We start from the raw sequence: 22,908 nt of genomic DNA, 5'->3' as shown, positions 1-22,908 counted from the left end.
TGAGTCTAGTGCTGCAGCTCAGGGTGGCATGTTCAAGGTTCTGGGGCCAGATGGCCTGGGTTCAAGTCCCGGCCCCAGCACACTCCAGCTGTGTGACACTGGGCTAGTCACTTGTCCTCTCACTGTGACTCAACCTCTGCCACTGTAAAATAAGGATAATACCAAGATCTACCTCGGGAGTGGGAATTAAGTGAGTCAATATTTGCAAAGCCCCTAGAGCGATGCTGTACACATACTAAGTGCTATTTAGGCGTTGCTTCAATAAACAAACTGTTCTTAAAAGCTTATGCAAACTTTGCACTTGGCTCCTGAATATAAGTAGCTCTGTTCTAATAGAGAGAAAATATTTTCAATTACTGACCAATTTAATGACTGGCTTTCCCCTGCCCCCTAAATTTAAGAAGTTAGTACTTTCCAGGAATGTCCATTACTTACTCCATGGCTCTGAGACCCCTGACACACGGTGAACTTCTCCCAGCAAGACTGAGAGCCCACTGAGGAAGGCAGGGCCACGGGGGTGGAATGCTCAGATGGCCTGACTTCAAGTCCCCAACTGGCCATTGCCCAGATGTTTCACTTCATTGAGACTCAGGTACCCAGCAGCCAGTGAGCACGATGTGGTTCTCACACGGCTCTTGCCAGAATAAATAAGACAGGCCCTTGAAGCAGCTCAGAGGGTCAGAGAAAGCACTCGGTCCGCGAGGGTGACCAGAAATGGGCAGGGGATGTCCTCCAATGCCCAGCCCAGGCTGAAGAGGGCTGGAGCTAAAGGAGGGGCGGCAGGGAAGAGATGAGGAACCTGCCAAGGCTGAAGGGGGTTGCCCATGAGCAGGCCTCAGTCTGGGATACAGGCCCTGCAAATGCCACAATGTGTCCCCCTTGCTGGGGTGGCCCCAGCCCCGAGCTCCCAGGCCAGAGAACAGGATGGGAGTCGGGCAGGAAAGGCCTGGACGTCCATACCTGACATCAGGGTTGAAGTCCATCCTGCCGGCCTCGCGCCGCAGCCTGGCCAGGGTGGCTCCGCCTTCCCGCTGGAGGCTTAGCAGGCCGGGGTCCCTCAGCACAGCCTCCATCAGCTCCTTGGACTTGCTTAGGCACCTGGTGGCCTCCTGCCAGCGTAGAGAGGTACCCTGAGGCCCCATCCCCACTCTCCCTCTGCAACCTTCTAGGACTCCCCACACCCAGATCAAGCTTAACATCCCCAGTTTAGCATTCAAGGTCCTCCAGAAAGTCTGTCCTTTCTATCTCTACAACATCTCCTCGAGCCGCTCCCTCTCTTATCACCATGGCAACCTCACTGGGCCAGGCTCTATCATCTCTTGCTGGGACACCCAGCCCAGCCTCTTCACTCATCTCCGTGCTGCCCTCTGGCTCCCCCTACAGTCTGTTCTCCACATGGCAGCCGGACGGATCTCAAAGTGCACATCTGATCATCCCAGGGCTGGAGAGAGAGCAGTGGCTTCCCTGCTCACTTAGAATCCAAATCCAACCCAAATCCTCCTTGATCTGACTCCTGCTGGATCCAGATGACCCTCCAGTGCTTCCCTCCTTCTCCTTCCACACCACTCATTCTGCTCCACATTGACCTTGCTATTCCTGTACACCCCAAGCATAATCCCACCTCAGGGCCTTTGCACATGTTTGCCCTCTGCCTGGAGCACAGACCCGCTCAAAGTTGTGCTTCTTCTCAAACTTCAGGCCTCAACTTAAATGCCTTCTCTTCAGAGAGGCCTCCCTCCTTTCCTATTATTCTCAATCTTACTTCCATGGCATTTGGTACAATTTGTAACTACATATCCATTTCTTTGTTTACTTTTTAAATTACTGCATCTGCTACTGCACCATGAGCCCCATAAGGGCAGGGACAAGTCGGTTTGCCCCAGGTTGGGTCTCCGGTGCAGGACACACAGTAGCTGCCCCCCAAAATGTTAGTCAAATGAATGAATGAAAAACAGGGATGATGACACAGTCCCCTGGCTGTCCCCTTGACCACATTCTTGGTCCATGGAGTCTGGGGTGTGGTGTGGCTTCCTCACCCCATGCTCCAAGCTCACCTGCATCCCCCCAGGTGGGTCAGCCTTCTCGAACTCCTCGATGGAATCCTGTAGCAGGGAGGAGGCTTGGCGGAGGTCAGTGAGGAAAGGGTCCAACTTCTGTAGGACAGAGGCCAGAGTGAGGGTGTCAGCCTGGGCCAGTGACTCTGCCGACCCAGGAGGACACAGGGTAGGTGTAAGGCAGTGGTTCTGAAACTTCAGCTGCATCCGAATCAGCTGGTTAAAACACAGACTTCTAGGCCCTACTCCTGAGTTTTGGATTCAGTTCCTCCGGGGTGAGGCATAAGAATGTGCATGTCTTACAAGTTCCCGGGTGCTGCTGCCGCTGCTGGCCCAGGGGACCACACTTTGGGAACCACTAGTGCTGGAAATGAGAGAGGGAGAAGAAAGAAGACAGGCCTAGCTACCCCCAAAGCCAGTGGGGACACAGTAGGGGAGGGGAAGGAAGGGAAGGGAGAGGCTGGGCTTGGTGGACGTCCTCTGCTGGGTCCCACTCCAGCCCAGCTCTGTCACTTACAAGCTGTGAGAACTTGGGCAAGTTACTTAACTTCTCTGTGCCTCCGCTTCCTCCTCTGTAAAATGGGGATCACTGTAGTTCCTGCCTTATAGGCTTGTGTGAGGATTAAACAGATTAATTTGTACAAGGCACCTAGAATAGAGCCCAGCATGTATAATACTCTCAGTCACCATCATTATTAGTTTCATATTCTGGGTCTGTAGGTAAGATTTCATTTAAAGGAAAGGTTCTAAAGCAAACACATATCCAGCAATTCCACCACTGGGTATCTACCCAATGAAGTCATCATATCAAAAGATACCTGCACTTATATGTTTACTGTGGCACAATTCACAATGTCAAAGACATGGAACCAACTTAAGTGTGCACCGAGTGGACACGCGTTGGACACTCATCCTGATGAGTGGAGAAAGAAAATGTGGCGTATATACATACGTACAGCATGGAGTACTACTCAGACATCAGAAAGAATGAAATGATGTCTTTTGCAGCAACCTGGCTGGAACTGGAGGCCGCTATCCTCAGTGAAGCATCTCAGGAATGGAAGACCAGGTACTGCATGTTCTCACTTATAAGTGGGAGCTAAGCTATGGGTGAGCGTGGCCATACGAATGGAATAACAAACATTAGAGACTCCAAAGGTGGGAGGGGGGGCAGGGGAGGAAAAGTGACCTATTCGGTACAATGTACACTGTCTGGGTAAGGGGTACACTTAAAGCCCAGACTTCAGTACTATACAGTATATCTGTGTAACAAAACAGCACCTGCAGCCCCTAAATGTGTTGAAATAATATTTTAAAAATAAAGTTAAAATCCAGTTCAGAAGCCACTGGATTAATGGGAGGCCTCTAGAGAGGGAAACTAGGAGGCTGGGGGACAAGTAGGAAAGGAGACTTTTTGGCATGTACCCTTTTGTGCCATTTGAGATTGGAGTACATTGCCTATTCAAAAGCACAATTTTAAAAAGATCGTGTAGGCAAAAAGCAAATGAACCACCGTTAGACTGTTCGTATGGACGTGTGGTTCTCCACAAGCGGTGCCTTTGCCCCCCAGAGACATTTGGCAACGTTGGGAGACATTTTTGGTTGTCGTCATTTGTGGGGTGCCGTCATAGAGTGGATAGAGGCCAGGGATGTGCCAAACACACAACAAGGCACGAGACAGCTCCCAGCAAAAAGGAATTACCCAGCCCCACAATGCAAACAGGCTGAGGCTGAGCAGCCCTGGTCTAGAGAGAACCCCAGGCCGGCCTCCGTGGGGTTTAAGCCTGTCATCTTTGTGCTGTTGTGCAGGTCCACCCTGTCTTGTGTGTCCTCGTGTGTTAGACTGGGCATAAAATGTCCCCTCTCCGGGTGGCGGTGAGGAGGGATTGTGACCACGCCGGAGAGGAGCCCAGCACTGACAGTTTCCTTATTTCCTCCCTCCTACCGGGGGGAGCACATCTGCCTCTCCCACCAGTCCCCGAGCCCCCGGGCTGTGCGGCTTCACGGAGCAGATGCCTGTAACTTTATTTTCAGTGAATATAGACATAGTTCTTAGCACGTCCCGGATACTCTTCTAAGCTCTTCACCCTCATTAACTCAATTAATCCTTACAAGAAGCCCATGAAGAGGTGCTATTAATATTATTACCCCCCAACTTGCTGATAAGAAAACCAAGGCTCAGAGAAGGTAAGTAACTTACCCAAGGTCACACCACAGAGCTGGGATGGGAACCCACACAGTCTGGCCTCAGAGCCTGAGCTCGTAATCGTGCCACTCTGTACCTCCGTTGTATTAATAAACGTTTGTTGAATGTTTGTTTTGGAACCTGGCAGGTTGATGGGTCCACAGGGCAGGACAGGGAAGGGAGGAAGGGAAGGAGTGAGGGTCAGGGGTCATAGACTGTGACGGTAGACACCTGGAAGAATTGCACCCACTCGCTGTGGCAGTAGGGGAAGGGGCCTTCCAGGGCTGCGGGCAGCTGGTCGGGGTCCACGTAGTGGCTGAGGGCCCTCAGTGAGGTCAACACCTCCACCTGCAGACAAAAGAAGTAAATCAGGAGGACCAGGGACTCAGCGTAGGGACAGAGTTTGAGAGGGTCCTTCTGAGATCCCTGCCCTAGCCCCATTCCACCCACCATGGGCAAGGCTGACCCTGGCTTTAAGAGTTGCTTTGTGAGCAACCAATCTTCTCTGGAAACTCCAACAAATCAAAATTCAGAACCAGATCCTGGGTAAGGAATGGCATATAAACAGCACTCGTACTGCCACTCTCCCAGCCTGTGCCCAAGGCAGACATCATTAATCAATCATAGCACTTGTCCCCCCCCCCCCCCCCCCCCCCCCCCCGAGCTTGGCTCTTTCCCAGCACAGCTCTCCAGGCAATCACACACACTGATTGAAGCTGGCCCTTGTGATGAAACTTCTTTGTCCTCGTTGCACTGCCCTCTGGTGATCCACCAAGACCGCCTCCTTCTCGGGGCTGATGAGAAAAGTCACCAAATCCTAACAGTGTCCTCTAAGACATGGAAGAGGAACTAGGTGACTGCTTCTCCCAGGTAGTGAAGTTTGAGGTTAATTCTGGGAATAGCTCCAGATACCTAGGCTTGGGATTCAGGGGATTCCGTGGTTTTATGGACCCATTTGTTGTCCCTGCTGCGGGCCAGCAGCACCTAGGAACACGTTACAAACGCAGAATCCCAGGCCCAGAACAACTTAATCAAAACCTGCATTTTGATGAGCTCCCTCCAAGATTCATGGGCACATTAAAGTTTGAAAAGCACATCTCTAGCTCACGATGTGCCTCTGCACTAGCCAGGAGGAAGAGGGAGAGCTTTTATATCACTTCCCGAAGCAGGGCAGAGGGCTGGGCGCCCACGCTCATCATTGTGGTGTATGGCACTAATTAAAGGCAGCCGCAGAGCTCGTTCCTGCAAAGTCACGAATCAACTCTGCGTCCATATTAATTAGGGAGAGAAATACAGGAAGAGCAGGTCCAGGCCACAGTATGGAAAGGGCACTGGGCTGCAAGTCAGGCGACTCCAGCTCTGTGTCTAGCTTGCTGTGTGGCCTTAGGCCTCAGTGTCCCCATCTGAAAAGCAAGGGGAAACGGGTAGGCTGGATGAAGCTTTTCAAATAGATATCATGCCATGTGCAACTCTCGATCGCGGGGCAGCACCCACCGGGAGTTGCTGGGATTGCCAGGGAGAAATCATGCTGAGACTGATTTGACGATGCCTGCCACGGAGCAGGACTGCAGAGCTGTAGCGCCCGGGTCTCATATTTATTGCCCTACACGAGATTATTGCAAAGCCTCTTCTAGCTCATGAATGCTGCCATCCTTCTTCTCCTTCGCCCCGGCTCAGCTGAAGCCCAACAGCTCCTCTCCTCAACAGGCGACCTGCCTCCCCCTCACCTGGATGTCGGGTAGAGCCTGCAGGTGCAGAGCAGCCTCCTTCTCCCCCAGGAAGAGTACAGCTCCCATGGAGGCTGGGACCCGGGCCTGTCAAAGAGAACCGCTTCAGAGTTGCCGGCCAAGCCTTCACTGAGCCTCCCCCCCCTTTATTTCCTCCTCCTTTCCCTCTAAGATACAAGCAAACGGGCCACAGGACAGGGTGGGGTACACACCAAGACTAGCACCTTGGTGTGACATGTTTGGCTGGCAAATCATTGGAAGTCAAGAGAGCAGCAGCAGGTTCAAGCCATGTTGCAAATCTTCCTAGATGGCCCGCCCCTCTGGGCCTCAGTTTCCCCATCTCTAAAGCCAGGAGATCAGGCCATGAGGTAACCATATGCCAAACCTCCATTTACTCTGCTGCCCATAGTGGCTGGTTAGGAATCTCTTCCCTCCTCCAGTCGCAGTTCATGAGGTTTGTGCGATCTAAGTCTAAGCCAATCGGTGTGCTGCATTCCCCTGGCCACAGGGATCGGGTGATGGGTGGACACCTGGACCAGTTGGGACCAATGAGACACAGAGAAACTTTTGCTGGGGCCTCAGGGGAAAATAATCTCTCACTGTTTCCTACTGGATTTAAATGAGAGACCATGCAAAGTTAGAGCCGCTGGGAGCCAGGCTGCCACCAAGGGTAGGTGGGGGTGGCTCTCTGAGAGTGGGAAAATGGAGCCAGAAATGGAGAGAGAGGAGGTTGGTCCAGTGACAATATTTGAACCCTGGATCAAGCCTTACTTGAAGCTCAATTAGCTCCTGGACTGTCGAGTTATATGAACCAATGAGCATCCTTTTTCTTTAAGCCTGTTTGGGCTCGGGTTTCTATTAGTTGTCATAAAAGTCCCTGCTTGGGAGTCCTGGCTCCATCTCTGAGCCTCTAGGGCTCTGTGACTGTCAGGAGGCCCCTGGTGGCTCCCAGGACTCTCCGGGCTGAGGCGCTCCACCCCCCCACTCACCTGGGTGGCCTGCAGGGCACTGACCAGACCGGGCGGTGGGGGCTGTTTCCTGGCATCAATCACAACCGCCAGCCCCTTGGCATTACCTTCAGGCCTGTGGGTGGCAAACAGAATTGGCTGTCTAGCCGGATGGCCTGGGGCTCCCCGGAGGGGAAGGACTTAGAAGGCGAGGGAAACTGGCTGCGAGAAGCCCTGATTTATTGGTGGACACTTCATCCTGCAAGACCCAGTCCCAGTGCCGCCCTCGGGAAGCCCTCCTGATTCTTCTCCAGGCAGAGCCATTGCCCCACCTAGGGTGCTTCTGCGGTGCCTCACACGGCCCCCGGTCACAGAATGCTCCTAACTGCAGCCTCCAGCCCAGCTGCAGGGGGGAGTCGCCCAGCATTCATTCACCCACTACTTCTGTATGGGCAGAACCCTCCTATTGCTCAGGAATCCAACTCCCTCCAAACAGCCATAGCCCCCCAGGAACTGGTTTCTGATTGGTTGAGGCCAATAGTGATTCAATCTCCCTGGCTAATGATTGGTTTAGATGGGGGGAAATCGTGTGTCATATTTCTAGCCAAGGGGAAGTTGGGGGGCTTCTCAGAAAGACAATTTCTCTTTTAAAAAGTTCTTACAAACAGAAATAAGGCAGAAACACAGAATGATAAATTTTCTTATCAGATAAAACATTCTGAATCAGAATGTCAGTTACTTGCAGCCAAAACACCCTCCCTGGTTCAGCCACAGTGCATGGAGCTTGCAGCGGGCCACTGTTCAGTGATCACCTTAGGATCCCCAGAACTGACCCAATTGTCAGGATTTGTTAAAATACCGATTCTCCACCGACACCCCACCACCCCATCCTCCCAGACAGCTGGTCAGCAGGGCAGGGTGGGGCCAGGGGATCGTTGTGGTTCCAGAACGCTTGGCCAATATGATGACCAGGCAGGTTTGGAAAATAACCCCCAGCTACCTTCAAGCCTTACAATCACCCAGTTCACAGACAAAACCAGAGGTGGCCTAGCGAAGGGGTAGAGCTATGGCACTGCCATTAGTATCTGGTGGCCTGGGCAAGTTATTTCATCTAAGTCAATTTAATAATAATAGTACCAGCCCTATAGGGCTGTGGTGAGGACTGATGACATCACTAATGGAAGCACTCAGTGACTGCACAGAGTAAGGGAGAGGGATTAATAAATATTTGCTATTATTACTATCCTAGAAGGGGAAACTGAGGCACAGAGAGGCGGAGTGGCGGTGAGAGGAGGCTCTGGGAGGTGACACCAGGTCTCTGACGTTATGTCCTCACCTGCCCCTGGCTCTGCCTGTGCTGGAACAGTGATTTGTTTCCAGACCACCCTTTGCCACCAGCCTGGAGACCCCTGAAGGCCAGGCCCGATGTGAGGAGCCTCTGGGTCCCCAGCGCCACATGGCACGAAGCTGGGCCCAGAGCCGGTGTCCAGCCACTGTTCGCCCAGAGCAAAGTGGAAACACAAGCCCAGGACTCAAGAACCTAGTGTGTGCTGCACGCGACAGTTTGCTTTGCACCCTGCCCCTCGTCCCCATCACTTGGGACCCCACTTGGTGGTCAGAGCCCACTTGGTCACCCCCTGTTTTCAGGTGAGCCTCAGAGAGGGGTGGTTACTGCCCCAAAGTCACATAACAAGTTTGTAGGATTCCAGGGCTCTGTCTACCATCCTGGCCACTTCCCAGCACAGAAAAGGGGGCCCCCTCTCCCCCTCAGGCCAGAAAAGCCACTCTACCTGGTACAAAAGCAAGAAAAATCTCAGTGGCCAGCAGGTGGCAGTGACGGCTCTTGTGGGTTGGGGTTCCTGAAGAAGGTTCCAAAGGGTTCCATCCATCCCTTCCCCCCTCCCCCCAGCAGCAGACCTCTAAGTTGGGTGGGGACCTGTTAGCCAGTCCCGAGTGACACCACCGCTGAGACTGCCCTGGCTGGGGGCTGGGTCTCAGAGGAAAACATGGTGCCTCTTCCCCGGCCAGTCCAGCGGGGGAAGTCTGCATGCTGGTGGGGGGTGGTGTTAGAAATCAGCCCAGGTCACTCCTCATCCACTCACACTTATTCTTTCACTCTCTCACTCAGTCATTCACATTTTCCTTTTGTTCTTGAACAAATGCTGTAATTCAGATGACAGCTTGATTATCACCTCCTCAGGGAAGCCTTCCCTGATTTCCCAATTGAAATTAGCTGCCCCCTAACCCTTTTCGTGCTCCAACAGAGGTTCTCAAAGTGTGGTCCTGGGTCCAGCAGCACCAAGGAAACTTGTTAGAAATGCAGATTTCCAGTGATGTGTTTGAACAGCGCACCAGGTGATTCTGATGCATGCTCAAGTTTGAGAACCACTGATCTGCAACATCCCGCTGTGTTCTTCGCCACACTCACCCTCCTGAAAGCTGCTTGCCCACGGTTTGTCTCCTGTGTGCCACCCATGTCTCCCACCAGCCTAACAACCCTGTGATGGCAGGGACCGGGCCTGTCCTGCCTTCCCCCAGATGTGGCTCAGGACCGGCTCTGTGAACAGACGACTGGATGGAAGGGTCCGGCTCCTCTCTGCTCAGTGCCTGGTCCAGGGCGCCGGGCCCAGGGGGTTGAGGTGGGAGTCGAGTGGTCGGGGGGCCCCGACCCTTACCTGGGAATGGTGCACAGGTAGGAGAGTAGCTCGGTGACCTCTGAGGCCGTGCACCACGGCGCCTGCCAGGCTTCTTCTGCAGTCAACAACAGAAGCAGGGGCCGCCCGGCCCTGTCCCGACCGCCTGGGGGAGAGAGGGCACCTGCACAGTGAGACCTTTGCTGGTGACCTCCGGGAAGCCTCCTCTGTGGCCTTCAGACGCTCGCCCTTAACGGTCCCTTTGCCTGGAATGCCCTTCCTCTCCTGCTTCTGTGAACTCCGAACTCTTACCCATCCTTCAAGACCCAGCTCACAGGTCAGGCCCTGAGAAGTCTTCCCCGAGTCTCTTCTCTGCGCAGAGGTGGCCTCCCCTCCTCCGGACCCCTCTGTGTAGGGGACCCTGGGAGGAGAAGCTCATGGAAGGAGCTCTGGGATCACACAGACAGGGGCTCAAGTCCCCGCTCTATACCGTCTCACTGTGCGTCCTTGGGCAAGTCAGTGCATCTCTGAGCCTCAGTTTCCTCATCTGTTAAAAGGAGGGGAAAGATACTGAGCTTATTAGGTTATTTGGAGGGTTAAGTCAGATAGTTCCCGAGAAGCACGTGACACAGTGAGAGCTCAGTGCTTGGCGGTTGCTGCAATGTCCTCATCTCTATTCTCGTGGTGAGAGCGCAGCCCCGTGGCCACCAGCTCACTATTTATTTATTCTTGCAGACTGTCAGACGTGGGTTCTCGGGTTCTCGCCAGGAATCTGGGCTTTGTGCCTCACTCTCCCCGCAGGGGTCATGAGTCCGGGCCCAGGGAGCCGGCACAGCCTGTCTGTTGTCTGTGCTGGGAAGGAGGAGAACAGCCGGGGGAATGAGGCCCAGGCCTTGGAAACCGCGCTTGTCCTATAGCCTGGCCGTGCGGCCCTGTGGGTGGATGGATGGATACCTAGAATTCGCTTTCATGTGATCCAACTCCTTCATTGGAAAGATGAGGAAACTGAGGCCCAGGGAGGCTCGGTCTGGACCCCAGGCCTCCAGTGCCTTCCCTGCCTCCCCTCCGCCCACCAGCATCTGAGGATGCCCTGGGACATGCCAGCTCCCTCCCCTCCCCCTCCACTCTCCCCTTTGATCCCCAGAACCTGGCAGGCATGCTATCCTGGAGTGGAAAACCTTGACACTCGGAGCCCCGAGCCTGGGCTCGGGCCTTGGAGGCTCCTCATCCGGGGTGGGGCCGCTTTCTGGGGGGCCTGCAGAAGCTTCTGGAAAGCCAGTCTTTTCCCCAGTCAGTGGGGCTGAGTCAGCGGCTGGGCCAGAGGATGTTTTGGTCTGAGTTGTTCCAGCTGTGGGGAAGCGACAACAGAGAAAAGGATGTTGAGCAGAAGATGGATTTTCTACGTGGAGAATGTTTCCTCTTCCACTTTCTGGCTAAGTGGAATAGCTGACAGCCACTGCTGTCCTGCTACGCGACAGGCGCCGCGCTCAGCTCCCTGCTCCTGGCATCTCTGAATCCTCAGAGTAACTCTGTGAACTAGGTGACATCCCCACTGCACAGACAGGGGGCCTGGACTCAGAGAGGTTAAGTACTTGGCCAAGGTCACACAGCCCGTGTGTGCTGACGCTGGGGTGTGGGCTCAGGCAGGTGTAACACAGTCAGGGCCTTGCTCAATTCCAGACCTGTGAGACTATGAGCCCCCTGACATGCTATACTGTAGTTTGAGCCAGCCCAGGTGGCCTCTGTCCCTTACAACCAGGGTCACCTGATCTCATCCAGACAGTAATCCCCTTGGACAACCGAGCAAGGGGGCCGCCTACCTTTCCCCAAGGACTTGGCGCGGTTGGGTTTAGGAGAGTAGAGCGAACACAGGACTTTCCAAGGCCCATCATGCTGGAGTGAGGCTTTCTCTGGGGACACAGGGGATTGCCTCTGGCCTTTTAAGAATGAGAATTTGAGTCCAGGAGTGGGGGACCCGGAGGAGGAGGTGTTTCGACTAGGGCAGGTCGTGGGCTTGGGAAGTCTCCCGTTTCCCTGCTTGGTCTTCTCCTCCGTCTTTGTTTCGGAGACAGGAGCTGCAGGCGAAGCTGGGGACAGGACAGGAGAGGAAGCCTGTCTTGGAGCAGGCCTGAGCTGGCCCACATCCTCTGACTTTCCCAGAGGTCCCTGTGTCTTGGTGGCAGCTGGCCCTTCTGAGACATCTGCTCCAAGGCCAGAGGTACAGTCCAGTGGCTCCTCAAGGACATTGACATAGGGCCCTTGGGGTGCTGCCTTATGGCTGATGTTTCTCCTCAAGCCCCAAGTGCAGGTCTCCTCCTCTGAGCTTGCTGGCTTCACACAAGCCCATTTTTCCAAGGACAGTCCTTCACTGGCCTCTGACAGAGGTAGCATCTTTTGAGAGAAAGGAATTTCCCTACTTCCAGTTATCTCCTCTAGTGCCCCAGAGGTATACCCAGTGGAAGTCTCCACCTCCCTCCTGGAACTCTCCCCTCTTCTCTCTTGGGAAGAGTCCAGGAGAGCCACGTAGTCACCCTCCAAGTCCGGGCTGATCACATTGTCCATCCTGAAGGCCACCTCCCCAGGCCTGGCTTGCTCCACTTTGATGAGGCCCGGGTACTTGTTCCCATAGGTCCTGCTCCTACCCTCGGCCAAGCTCTGGGCAACAAACGCCTGGCTGTCTGGGCACCCAGCCTGGTGCAGCTCTTGAGGGCTGCTCAAATCCAGTGCCTCAAATTGAAGGGACCCCCAGGCTGGGGAAGGGACATTCACTGCTCGGGGCCTGTCTTCCACAAACTCTGGGCTGGTTATCTTGGTCCAAGGGAGACGGGCAATCCCATTTTCCGAAGCTACCAGGCAGTTGCGTAGGGGACTTCCTTCAAAGTCGTTGTTGATGGCCTCCAGCCATTCTTGGGTGAAAAGTATAGAGTAGGATGATTCGGGAACAGGCTTCTTGTCCACTGTGCGGAGGTCCAGGGAAAGGCATTTGATCATGATGCAGACAGACTGCTCCTCCTGGGGCTCGACTTGGAGGTAGAAGTCACCCTGGCGCAGTAGCAGGGGATTGAGGGGTGCCAGGTGGACCACGACCTCATCCCGCAGACAGAGCGGCCAGCCCTCATGCAGGAAGAGGCAGTGTGTGTAGGGGGCCTGTGGAGAGAAGGGGTTGGCATCAGAGAATCTGGCCCTGAAAGACTCCATCCTTGGATGTGCTTCCTTCCCTCTCCCAGATGGAATCTCGAACAGGTCAGGGGCGAGGGGGAGGCAGTATTTGAGAGGCCCCCACTCTCAGGGTGGTGCAAAGGTTGCCTCTCTTGCCTCACCCTAGTCCTGGCCCTGACCTTGAAAATACTGGCTGGCCTGGGGCCTAAGGGAGAAAGCTCAGAGCGCCGGGCACTAGTCAGCAAGCATCTCCCCCATGAAGAGCTCTTGCTCCCTTCTCCCCATCTACCCAAAATGTCTCCCACCCCAGCTCAGGACTTAGCCCTCTATTTTAAAGCCAAGGAGACATGGGTTTGGACAAAGGTCTACACTTGCAAAGTTATTTGTCCAAGTTACTTAATGCTTTGAGCCTCAATTTTCCTATCTGTAAATAGGAACAACAATACATGTCAGTATTACTGGATTGGTATGAGGATTAAGTGAGATTATACAGATGCTCCTCAATTTACAATGGGGTTATAGTACATCCAGATAAACCCATCCTAAGTTGAAAATATCATAAGTTGAAATGCATTTAATACACCTAACCTATAGAACAGCATAGCTTACTTAGCCTAGCCTAGTTTAAATGTGCTCAGAGCACTTATATTAGCCTAAAGTTGGGCAAAATCATCTAACATAAAGTCTATTTTATAATAAAAGGTTGAATATCTCATGTAATTTATTGACTACTGTACTGAAAATGAAAACCAGAATGGCTGTATGAGTACTTGAGGTACAGTTTCTATTGGATGTGTATTGCTTTCATGCTATCATAAAGTCAAAAGATCGTAAATTGAACCGGTGTAATTTGGGGACATATACATAAAGAACCGAATACAATGCTTAGCATGTAATAGGTAGATGTTCAATAAATATTAATTCTCTCTCCCTTTGACAACATTTACCCTTTGAAAAACTGCAGATTTTCAATTAAAAAAAAAAGCAATTTACTGTTTTTATACCATTCTCTAATTTTTAAGTAGAGGGGTTAAGGGTGAAGTGGAAACAATATTGAATGAGAAGTCAGGAAATTTGACCCTGTCATTTATTTACTAGAGGAGCTTTCACTGTTTCCTGACCGAAAAGTCATTCTGGGCCTGAATGGTTACTATTTATTTGTTTATTACTTATTTATTTCCCATTAGTGGGTAAGAGCATGGTAGGTGAGGCAAAACTTTTAAAAATGAGAGAGAGAGAGAGAGAGAGAGAGAGAGAGAAGGTGCCAGCAATTCCCTGCACAGGTAGACACAGCACGTCATTCTAGAACAGGCTTTAACCCCGGTGACCCCTCTGAGCTGAGCCTCGCCACTGGGCTGCACAGGACGAGAGTCCAACAGGGACACCACGTGGCAGCAACAGAAACAGTAGCTCCGCTGGGCTGACAATCGGTCTTTCTCCACACAGCTTTTGGAAAGGAGTCTGAGTCCTGTGGGCTGAATAAATCCCAGACAATCTTACATAGTAATAATTTGGATGTGTGAGTGGGAGACCTCCAGAGAGTGATGCTGAACTTCCCACCAAATAAACAAGTGTTTCCTGGAATTATTAATTAAGGAAATGGTAAGATCTGACCATATTTGTACCCCACACTGATAAACGCATTCATAACAGTTATACTGGAGATTGTGCTGCCCCAGGAAAGCTTCCTATCTATAAGCCTTCATGAGCTTGTGAGTTCTTCCACCCCTTCCATGCAGACCACTATGGTTTACAACATGCTTTACCCCTCACCTTCTCATTGGAGGAGAAAAAAAAATGGCCCAGCCATTTCCTTGCAAACAGCAAAGCACCCTAGAGATGACAGCGATGATCATGTCATTTGACTCACAGTAACTCAGGGGTGCAGGCAGCTCAGGTGTGACTATTCTGACTTTCCAGATGAGGAAGCTGGGGCTCAGAAAGGTGAAATGTTTGACTCATAGACATATAGCTGAAGAGTCGCAAAAGTGGGACTTGTACCTAGGCCTTCACACTTGAAGTCGGCTGTGCCTGTTCCCAAGCCCCACTTGACTGCATCTGAAGGTGGCTGCCTGCAGATGATGGTGGCTAGAGAGGCAGACTTTGTGCTGCGTCATTCTCCTTTCAGAGGGATAAGCAAGGAAATGGGATCACAGTAGCCAACAGCTACTGGGCACTTACTGTGCACCAGCTTGTGCTAAGCCGTATGTGTCATTTCTGTGCACTAGATGCTACGTTATTAACTTTCCCACTAGACACGTAATGAAAGGCAAACTCAAAGAGGTGACATGGATCTCCCAAGTTCATAGTGAGGAGGCTGGATTTGAACCTGAGGCACCTGACCCCAGAGGCCATGCTGTTAATGCCACGTCACTCTCCCCTGCTCTGAGGGGACACAAATTTGCCTGTAATTACAATTAAATTAAATTCACCTTTAAAAAAATAAAGATGTGGAAAGGCTATGAGCTTGTCACAGGGGGAAGTGAGGAAAGAGGAAGAGCAAATGTGGTTTTAATGGTCAAATAAAGGAAGTGGGCAGTTGTGTGACTTGTCAGGGAGAAGAACTAAGGTTGGGGGAGGATCACCATGAAATAACGCCAACCCGGGTGTGTGGAAGTTGGGTGCAAACATTGGCGTAAGAAGCTCCCTTCTACTACAATACCAGTTCCTGTGTATCGAGCTGCTTCTGTGAGCCAGGCACGGTGCTAAACAAGTTAAACGGATGATCTCACTTTCCTTCTGTTCCAACCACCTCCAATTCTGGTTCTTAAACTTGAACTCTTAGCTGCCACCTTCAATTTCTTTCTACCACTGAAATGACACACACAGTGCCCACCATTACTTTTTGCCCCTGATGAGCTATGTCCCTGACAGGCATGTCCTGAGTCACTCAAGAAGAGCTGATGGGGCCTAAGAACCTCTTTGTGTGTGTTGAGGCTGGCATGGTAGGGGAGTGGGTGCTAAAGAACAACGGAGCATGGAACAGCCAGCAAACCTGTGAAAGGCATGGCAAGTTCCTCTAGGGTTTATCTCTGTAGGGTTTTCCCAGGCTTCTCCCATCCTTTTCTTAAAAAAGTTCTACCCTCTGACCACAGAGGTAGATACATGACTCAAGCCTGGCCAACCCTGGTACCCCATTCCTCTGGCCACAGTGATTGGTCCAGGAACGGACATATGACCCAAGTCTGGCCAATCAGGATTCTTCCTTGAGATTTGTTTTTTTTTTTTTTCTATCTGCAGCTCATGGGGAAGAGTTCATTTTCCTCTCCAGGGCAGGAGATAATCCTAGAGCTTCCCTGGGCTGCAGCCTCGGGGGAACACTTAGCCTGCAAGGATGACGCTGACAAGCAGGGAGAAGCAGAGACAACAGTCAGAGTCTTCAAGGGCTTTGATCAGTGGATCAACTCAGGTCTGAGGCCTGACCCCCCTGCCCTAGTCTGAGTGAGGATTCTGTCGTTTGCAGCCAGGGAGTCCTGCCTAACGCAGTTTTCTCTCCACTTTGCTGCAGGAGAGGCCTCTTGGAGATCTGAGTTTGAAGGGGGTCTCCAGGGAAAAAGCAAGAGTCCTGACACCTCAGGGCCTCCAGGGAAGCTCTGGGACATTCTCTGCTATTTCCAAGGAAGCTGCCCCACTTCAACCAAGGCAACACGGTGATACCAATGTGCCAGCCCCAGGGCAGGCTCCCAGGGCTGGGGAACCCCCAAGAATGCCGCTCTTCAGGGCTTCCTCCCTGCCAGTGAAAATGCAAATGTAATTGACTCCTAGATGTCACAGGGTAAAGGGCCAAGTGGCCCTCCTGCTCCATTTGGGGAGCTCATGTCTCCCTTTAGGAAAACAATGATACTTGAAAAACCACCCACACCCCAGCTCCTCCTGGGAGACAAGACACACACCAGCCCACCTCTTCCCTGCTTGCTTCCAGCCCTGTGACTTCAGAGAGAGGTTGTCCCCTGGCCCCGTGTCCCTCCCGACTTACACAGGCTGCTTCACGCACTTGCTCACACAGGCGCTTGGCAGGGATCAGGAAATCCAGGAGGAAGCTCAGCCCATCCCCCTGGAAGTCAGAGTCCAGGAGACGGAACACCTGACCCAGGACAGTGGGCGCTGTGGCCTCAAAAGGAGGATAGAGGCCCGCCAGGGCGTGCTGGATGGCCGTGTCCAGGGATGGGGGGTCCTGCGGGGGACAGAGGGAGAGGATGAAAAGTAACAATAGCCATAGTAATGAGGGTAGTGTCTGCTTCCTGTGACTGTCCAGGCCCCATGTGACTAAGGCCCCTGCTAACTCTCTGATCTCCTCTCTACCCTGTCCCCTCACTCACCCCTTCCAGCCACACTGGCCTTCTTTCCTGTTTCTCAAACACACTAGGCACGGTCTCACCTCAGGGCCTTTGCACTGGCTGTTCCCTCTGCCTAGAATACACCTCCTCAAGACAGCCTCATTCCCTCACCTCCTGCAGGTCTCTGCCCACATGTCATCGGCCGGTGCAGTGAGGAGTGGAGCAATGCGGGGAGGCATTCAGGGCAGGGTCGAAGGAGGAGGTCAGCAGCACCCAAATCCCACCACCTGGCTGACCTGCAGACCTGCGGCAGGAAGCTGAGCCACCCGTGAAGCCCAGCCCGGATCAGACACCCCCATCCCACATGCAGATGGGTGAGTGACAGTAAGTGATTGCCATTTTATAACACTGAGTTTTGGGGTGGTTTGTTACACAGCAATAACTACCTGATACAAGTCCAGAGAGCCTCCTCACATGTCCAGCTGCCTACCGGTGATGGCCCCACCACCCAGCAGGCCCCCAGGCCAGAAATCTGCTCAGCACACTGCCCTCCCCCTGCCTCTGACACACAAGCATCCCTAGTCCTAGCCTGCCACCTTCCGCCAACAGCTCCCCAACCCACGTGCTCTGCTCTGTCCCCTGCCCCGCCCTGATCTAGGCCCCCACCATTTCTTCCGTGGGATCCCCTCCTCCTTGGCTGCCACCCTCTAGTCCTCCACAATCCCGAAGTCGAAGAGGATGCAGAAGAGGCCAGAGTTAGGGGAAACGTGACTGTGGAAGCAGGATCAGAGAGATGCAGCGCTGCTGGCTTCGGACATGGGAGAAGAGCCGAGGAATGGGCCATCTCTTAGTAGCTGCAAAGGCCGGCAAACGGATTCTCTCCTAGAGCCTCCAGAAAAGAACACAGCCCTGCCGAGACCTTGCTCTTAGCCCAGTGAGACCTGTGTTGGACTTCTCATCTATTTCTTATCCGCAAGATAGGGAATTTGTGTTGCTTTAAACTACTAAGTTTGTGACAATTTGTGACAGCAGCGACAGAAAACAAATACAGCAGACAATAGCACCTAGTCCTCTCCGGGTCCTCCCTGGGTCCTATTCCTCCCAGCACGGGGCCCAGCACAACATAGGCACTCAGTAAATTTTGTGAAAGAATGAACAAAATGTCCCTTTGTGAGCTGCAATTTTTCCATTTGTCAAATAGGCAAGTTGGACAAGGCAGAGGTTTCCGACCAAGTATAGTACTGGGTCCGTGGACCACGGGCCTTGAGGGAGATGCCCCAGACTGGCTGCAAGCTCTGAGTACATCTGTCACTGAGGGGTGCAAAGGGAGATGAGAATAAATAAAGACTCAGCATAAAGGGAGCTTATTTAGAAGGGAAAAATCATTTTACAAATGGCAGGAAAATAAAACTGGGACTTTGAGGAGGAGGGGGATGGCATTTCCCAATCCTAGCAAGATTCCAATGCCAGGAGGCTGGAAACAGAGGAACAAGGCTCACTCCCACCTGTGGCCCACACAGTGCTCGGCACAGGCTGGGCCGCCATCACTATTTCTAGAATGAATGAATGAATGTAGCCACATTCTTCAGGAAAGAGGTCTTGGCACTGCCATGGCGGTGGGCTCAGGAGGGCTGATGTACTGACAGGCGCTTGATGCAGGAAGTGCACGTGCCCAGGAGGGGCTGTCCTCACAGTGAGGTGGGGGGAGGGGTCTTCAACTTGGCAGAACAGGGAAAGGCTCCTCTGGCCTGGGGTCCTCTTCAATCCTCCCAGCAATCAAGGTCAAACCCCGACATTTCCCACCCCAAGCAATCCTGGGGACAGCAGTGGGAAGGGGACACGGAATGAGAGGACCACACCTGACACTGGTGAACACAAACACACTCCAAGTCAATTAGGGCAGCACCCTCCCCTGCCAGGTACCCTCCCCGCTTCATCCCGCCTCTCCTGGGACAGTGTCGCATCTGGCTTCCTCCCCACTGTGCAGCCTCCAGTGTGTCCCTTCCCCCTCGGGGCCTCTTCCCGCGTGTGCAGATTGAGCTGGGCTAAGCTTGTTTAGTTTTGTTTTTGGACATTTAATCATTCACCATCACTTTCATGATTTTTAGCATCTCTGCATACCATTTGTACAATTAGTACTTACTATTTTTCTTCTAATGCACTCACTTTTTTTTTTTTTTTTTGAGACAGAGTCTCACTCTGTTGCCCGGGCTACAGTGCCATAGCATTAGCCTAGCTCACAGCAACCTCAAACTCCTGGGCTCAAGCAATCCTCCTGCCTGACCCTCCCGAGTACCTGGGACTACAGACGCATGCCATGAGGCCTGGCTAATTTTTCTGTTTTTAGCAGAGACAGAGTCTTGCTCTTACTCAGACTGGTCTTGAACTCCTGGCCTCAAGCGATCCTCCCGATCCTCCCGATCCTCCCGCTTTGGCCTCCCAGAGCAAATGCACTCACTTTTTTAAAAAACTTGCATAACTGTGTTTTTAAATGCGACTCTGTACATCATCGTGGTTATGAGAATGCAACCAGGCTGTCCGGGTTCAAATTCTGGGTCTGTTACTTACTGGTTGTGTGCCTTAACTCTCTGTGCCTTAGTTTCCTCATCCATAAAACGGAGATTGTGGTTGACTGAGACTGGATGAGATAATATGTATAAGCTTTCTGCACAGGACTAGTAGTTAGTAGGTGCTCATGCCGTAAGAACCATCACTGCTATTTTTGTGGTCATATTACAGTTATTACATCACCACCATAAATGGAAAAATCAGTGTAAACTGACAGAAATAGAATGTAACTCCAAAAATAATGATGCATGGGGTGGTTTTCATATTATTTTATTTATATAAATATATTCATATATTTATGATTATAACTAATTATAAATCATGCATAAGTCTGTATTTATATAAATAATGTAATATATGAATATATAATACATATTTATTATATAAAAAATAGAGATTTTTTTTTTTTTGAGACAGAGTCTCACTCTGTTTCCCAGGCTAGAGTGCTGTGGCGTCAGCCTAGCTCACAGCAACCTCAAACTCCTGGGCTCAAGCAATCCTCCTGCCTCAGCCTCCCGAGTAGCTACAGGCATGTGACACCATTTTAGTTGTCCAGCTAATTTCTTTCTATTTTTAGTAGAGACGGGGTCTCACTCTTGCTGAGGCTGGTCTCGAACTCCTGAGTTCAAACGATCCTCCCGCCTGGGCCTCCCAGAGTGCTAGGATTACAAGTATGAGCCACCATGCCCGGCCCTAAAATATATTTTATTTTACTATTTTATTTTTTACAGAAATAAACTACTCTTTAAAAGAAAAGTAAACAATGAAAACAAATAGTGCCATTAAATTCTGGGGACATCTGGTCACCTCCTGGAGGCTTGGGAGGTCCTCTCTCTTCCTCTCTCCCAAATGGAGACTGCCATGCATTATGAGAAAGACATTAAAGACATCTCACCACCAGAGGAAGGCTTGGGTCCACAGAAGATCAGAGAATTCAAAAAGTACTGACTCTCTCGCCACGTGGTTCGATGTCGTTTAGATCCAGACTGTGGCATAGCTTGTGTCCTAACTATGGTCTTCATCCCAACCTCTAGGAAGCAATGGGTTAAACTATCTCTGCCTTGGCCTGCCTCAGTTTCCCCATCTGCACATCAATGGGGATCTAGTTCCTACCCTGCCTCACTCAGATGATTGTCCTAGAAATACAGGAGACGATGGCTGTAGAGGGTCTTGGGAAAAGTAAAAGGTGTTGCTGATGCTGTTATTGTTATTTATTTTTACTCATCCATCAAAGTTCAAGTCCCGGCCTCTATGTGAAGACATCATCCCTCTTCCAGTCCCTTCCTGAATCTACTCCCGTCACCCAGGCAGCTACTGTGCACCAGGCCCGCTACTCACATTCTCTTGCTGAGCCCACACAACAATGTCAAGGGCTAAGCAGCAACAGCCATTGGCTGGGTGTGGTGGCTCAGGCCTGTAATCCCAGCACTTCAGGAGGCTGAGGTGGGATGATCACTTGAGGCCAGGAGTTTGAGACCAGCCTGGACAACATAGCCAGACCCTGTCTCTACAAAGTTTTTAATTAGCCAAGCATGGTGATGTGCGCCTGTAGTTCCAGCTACCGGAGAGGCTGAGGCAGGAGGATCACTGGAGCCCAGGAGTTCGAGGCTGCAGTGAGCTATGATTGCATCACTGAACTCTAGCCTGGGTGACAGAGCAAGACCTTATCTCTAAAAAAAACAAACAAATAAAAAAGAAACTGAGGCTGATCTTACCCACAATCACAGAGAGGAGGAGAAAGAGTCGGATCCAACCCAGATCTGGGCCAGCCACATCTGCCCCCCTTGCCTGTCCCCTGCTGCCTCCCCTGTCTGGGGGCCACCAGCCTGGGGACTGGCCTGCCCAGCTGCCTCCCCTTCTCTGCTTCTAGTGGGGCCTAGAGAAGCTGTTTTTCTCATGCAGAGCAAGGCCCATAGACTGGGATGGCCTTGGCTTCCACAAAATTGGCTCAGTTCGCCACACACTGTTACCATTTAAGGGGCAGCCAGTAAAAAGGAAGAATGTTCCGAGTTAACAGGACTCCGTGCTCTTGGCCAGCGCATTACCTGCTTCAGGCCTGAACCCCAGGGACTCATAAGATGTCCAAGAATTCAAGGAAGCAGCACACGGTGAAGGGGGCCCTGGAGGCTGCAGGAAGGAACGCGGGCCACCCTTATTCCCAATCAACCAGGCAGCCCGGCCTGGGACCACAGAACCCAGCGCCAGACGTGGGCCCCTCCAGATGATTCCCATGAAACCTAATAGATGTGTTTCCATTCCTTCCCGGTGAGCGCAGCCCAGGCTGGCTGGGCCTTTGATTGTTCCTTGACGGGGGCCAAGGCAGGAGACTGCGGTGTGTGGCTGGGAGGGAAGGAAGGAGGGGGCCGAGCCCGAGCCCCCTCTCCTGCACCCAGCGCCAGAGAAGGAGCCCACCAAGGGGTCAGGCAGAACCGGTCCACATCGCTGGCCCCTATAGGATGCTCATGACCTTCTGGACTGACATGGGGAGCCTCGTATGGTGCCAAGGGACATAGAAAACTATCTGTTCACCGTGGTTATGTCTGGGCAATGTCTTTGCAACAAGCCACTGTTGGTACTATAATCTTAAGTATTACACTTATTAAGTAAAATAAACAAATGTAAAGTGTGCAGGCGGATGCCTTTTTACCTAGGTACCCACTAAGTGTGCCTGTCACCACGTGCCCAGATCAACAGACAGAAGATTTCCACCATGCCAGAAAGAGGCCCCCTAGAAGTACCTACACTTCTGAATATTTTTTTTTCGAAAAACTTTCACACACTATGACCTACAGTATGCATAAAAACATGTAGAATCCTAGAAAAGAGTCTGAGTCGACATTAAATGAAGTGTTAACTACAGTTCCCCCCGAGTGCTGTGAGGGGCCGGGGCCCCGTAAGGCAGCTTTTAAATTTTCTTCATAGTTTGTTGGATTTTCCAAACATTCTGTAATGTAACCAGCTTGTGTAGCTTTTATAATCAGGAGGGGAAAAAAATAAAAGTGTGATTGTGTGTGTTTTTAAGGCTGGTTCCCTTTTTAAATGGTCTCACCAGATGTTGTTAGCTGCATCTTCTGAGCTGTGGCCTGAACTTTTCTTAAAGGTCCAGATTTATCTATTTATTCCAACAGGCAAAGCTTTTAGCATCACTTGGCATCAGCTGCCTCCTTGCTAGGGAAGATAGAGGACTGCGAGAAGCCAAGGCGGGCGGGGTCCCAGGGCTGCCTTGAACCCTGCTCTGTTCTGTGGGTGAAATGCCTAGGGAAGGCGACATTCTGCCCCTGACTCGCTGGGTGAACTTGGCCTCAGTTTCCCCATCTGTAAAAGGAAGGTACTGGGCATATCTATCTCCAAGGCACCT

At 51.8% G+C, this 22,908-nt stretch overlaps 1 protein-coding gene across 2 annotated transcripts in view; it reads right to left on the bottom strand.

The window, feature by feature from the left end:
• The window catches only part of KIAA1755 (KIAA1755 ortholog), a 36,693-nt gene that overhangs the window by 9,376 nt on the left and 4,409 nt on the right, over nucleotides 1-22,908 (bottom strand). For both annotated transcript variants that reach the window (XM_045528598.1, XM_045528599.1), the window contains exons 2-10: nucleotides 16,682-16,879; nucleotides 11,367-12,693; nucleotides 10,694-10,894; nucleotides 9,589-9,712; nucleotides 6,956-7,049; nucleotides 5,967-6,053; nucleotides 4,471-4,587; nucleotides 2,055-2,153; nucleotides 961-1,109 (exon numbers count right to left, since the gene is read on the bottom strand). In XM_045528598.1, the coding sequence (XP_045384554.1) occupies nucleotides 961-1,109; nucleotides 2,055-2,153; nucleotides 4,471-4,587; nucleotides 5,967-6,053; nucleotides 6,956-7,049; nucleotides 9,589-9,712; nucleotides 10,694-10,894; nucleotides 11,367-12,693; nucleotides 16,682-16,879 (2,396 nt within the window). The remainder of the gene's footprint in view (nucleotides 1-960; nucleotides 1,110-2,054; nucleotides 2,154-4,470; nucleotides 4,588-5,966; nucleotides 6,054-6,955; nucleotides 7,050-9,588; nucleotides 9,713-10,693; nucleotides 10,895-11,366; nucleotides 12,694-16,681; nucleotides 16,880-22,908) is intronic.

The sequence above is a fragment of the Lemur catta genome, chromosome 17 (assembly GCF_020740605.2).
Source record: "Lemur catta isolate mLemCat1 chromosome 17, mLemCat1.pri, whole genome shotgun sequence".
Taxonomy (NCBI): domain Eukaryota; kingdom Metazoa; phylum Chordata; class Mammalia; order Primates; family Lemuridae; genus Lemur; species Lemur catta.
This window is presented reverse-complemented; position numbering and strand designations above follow the sequence as displayed.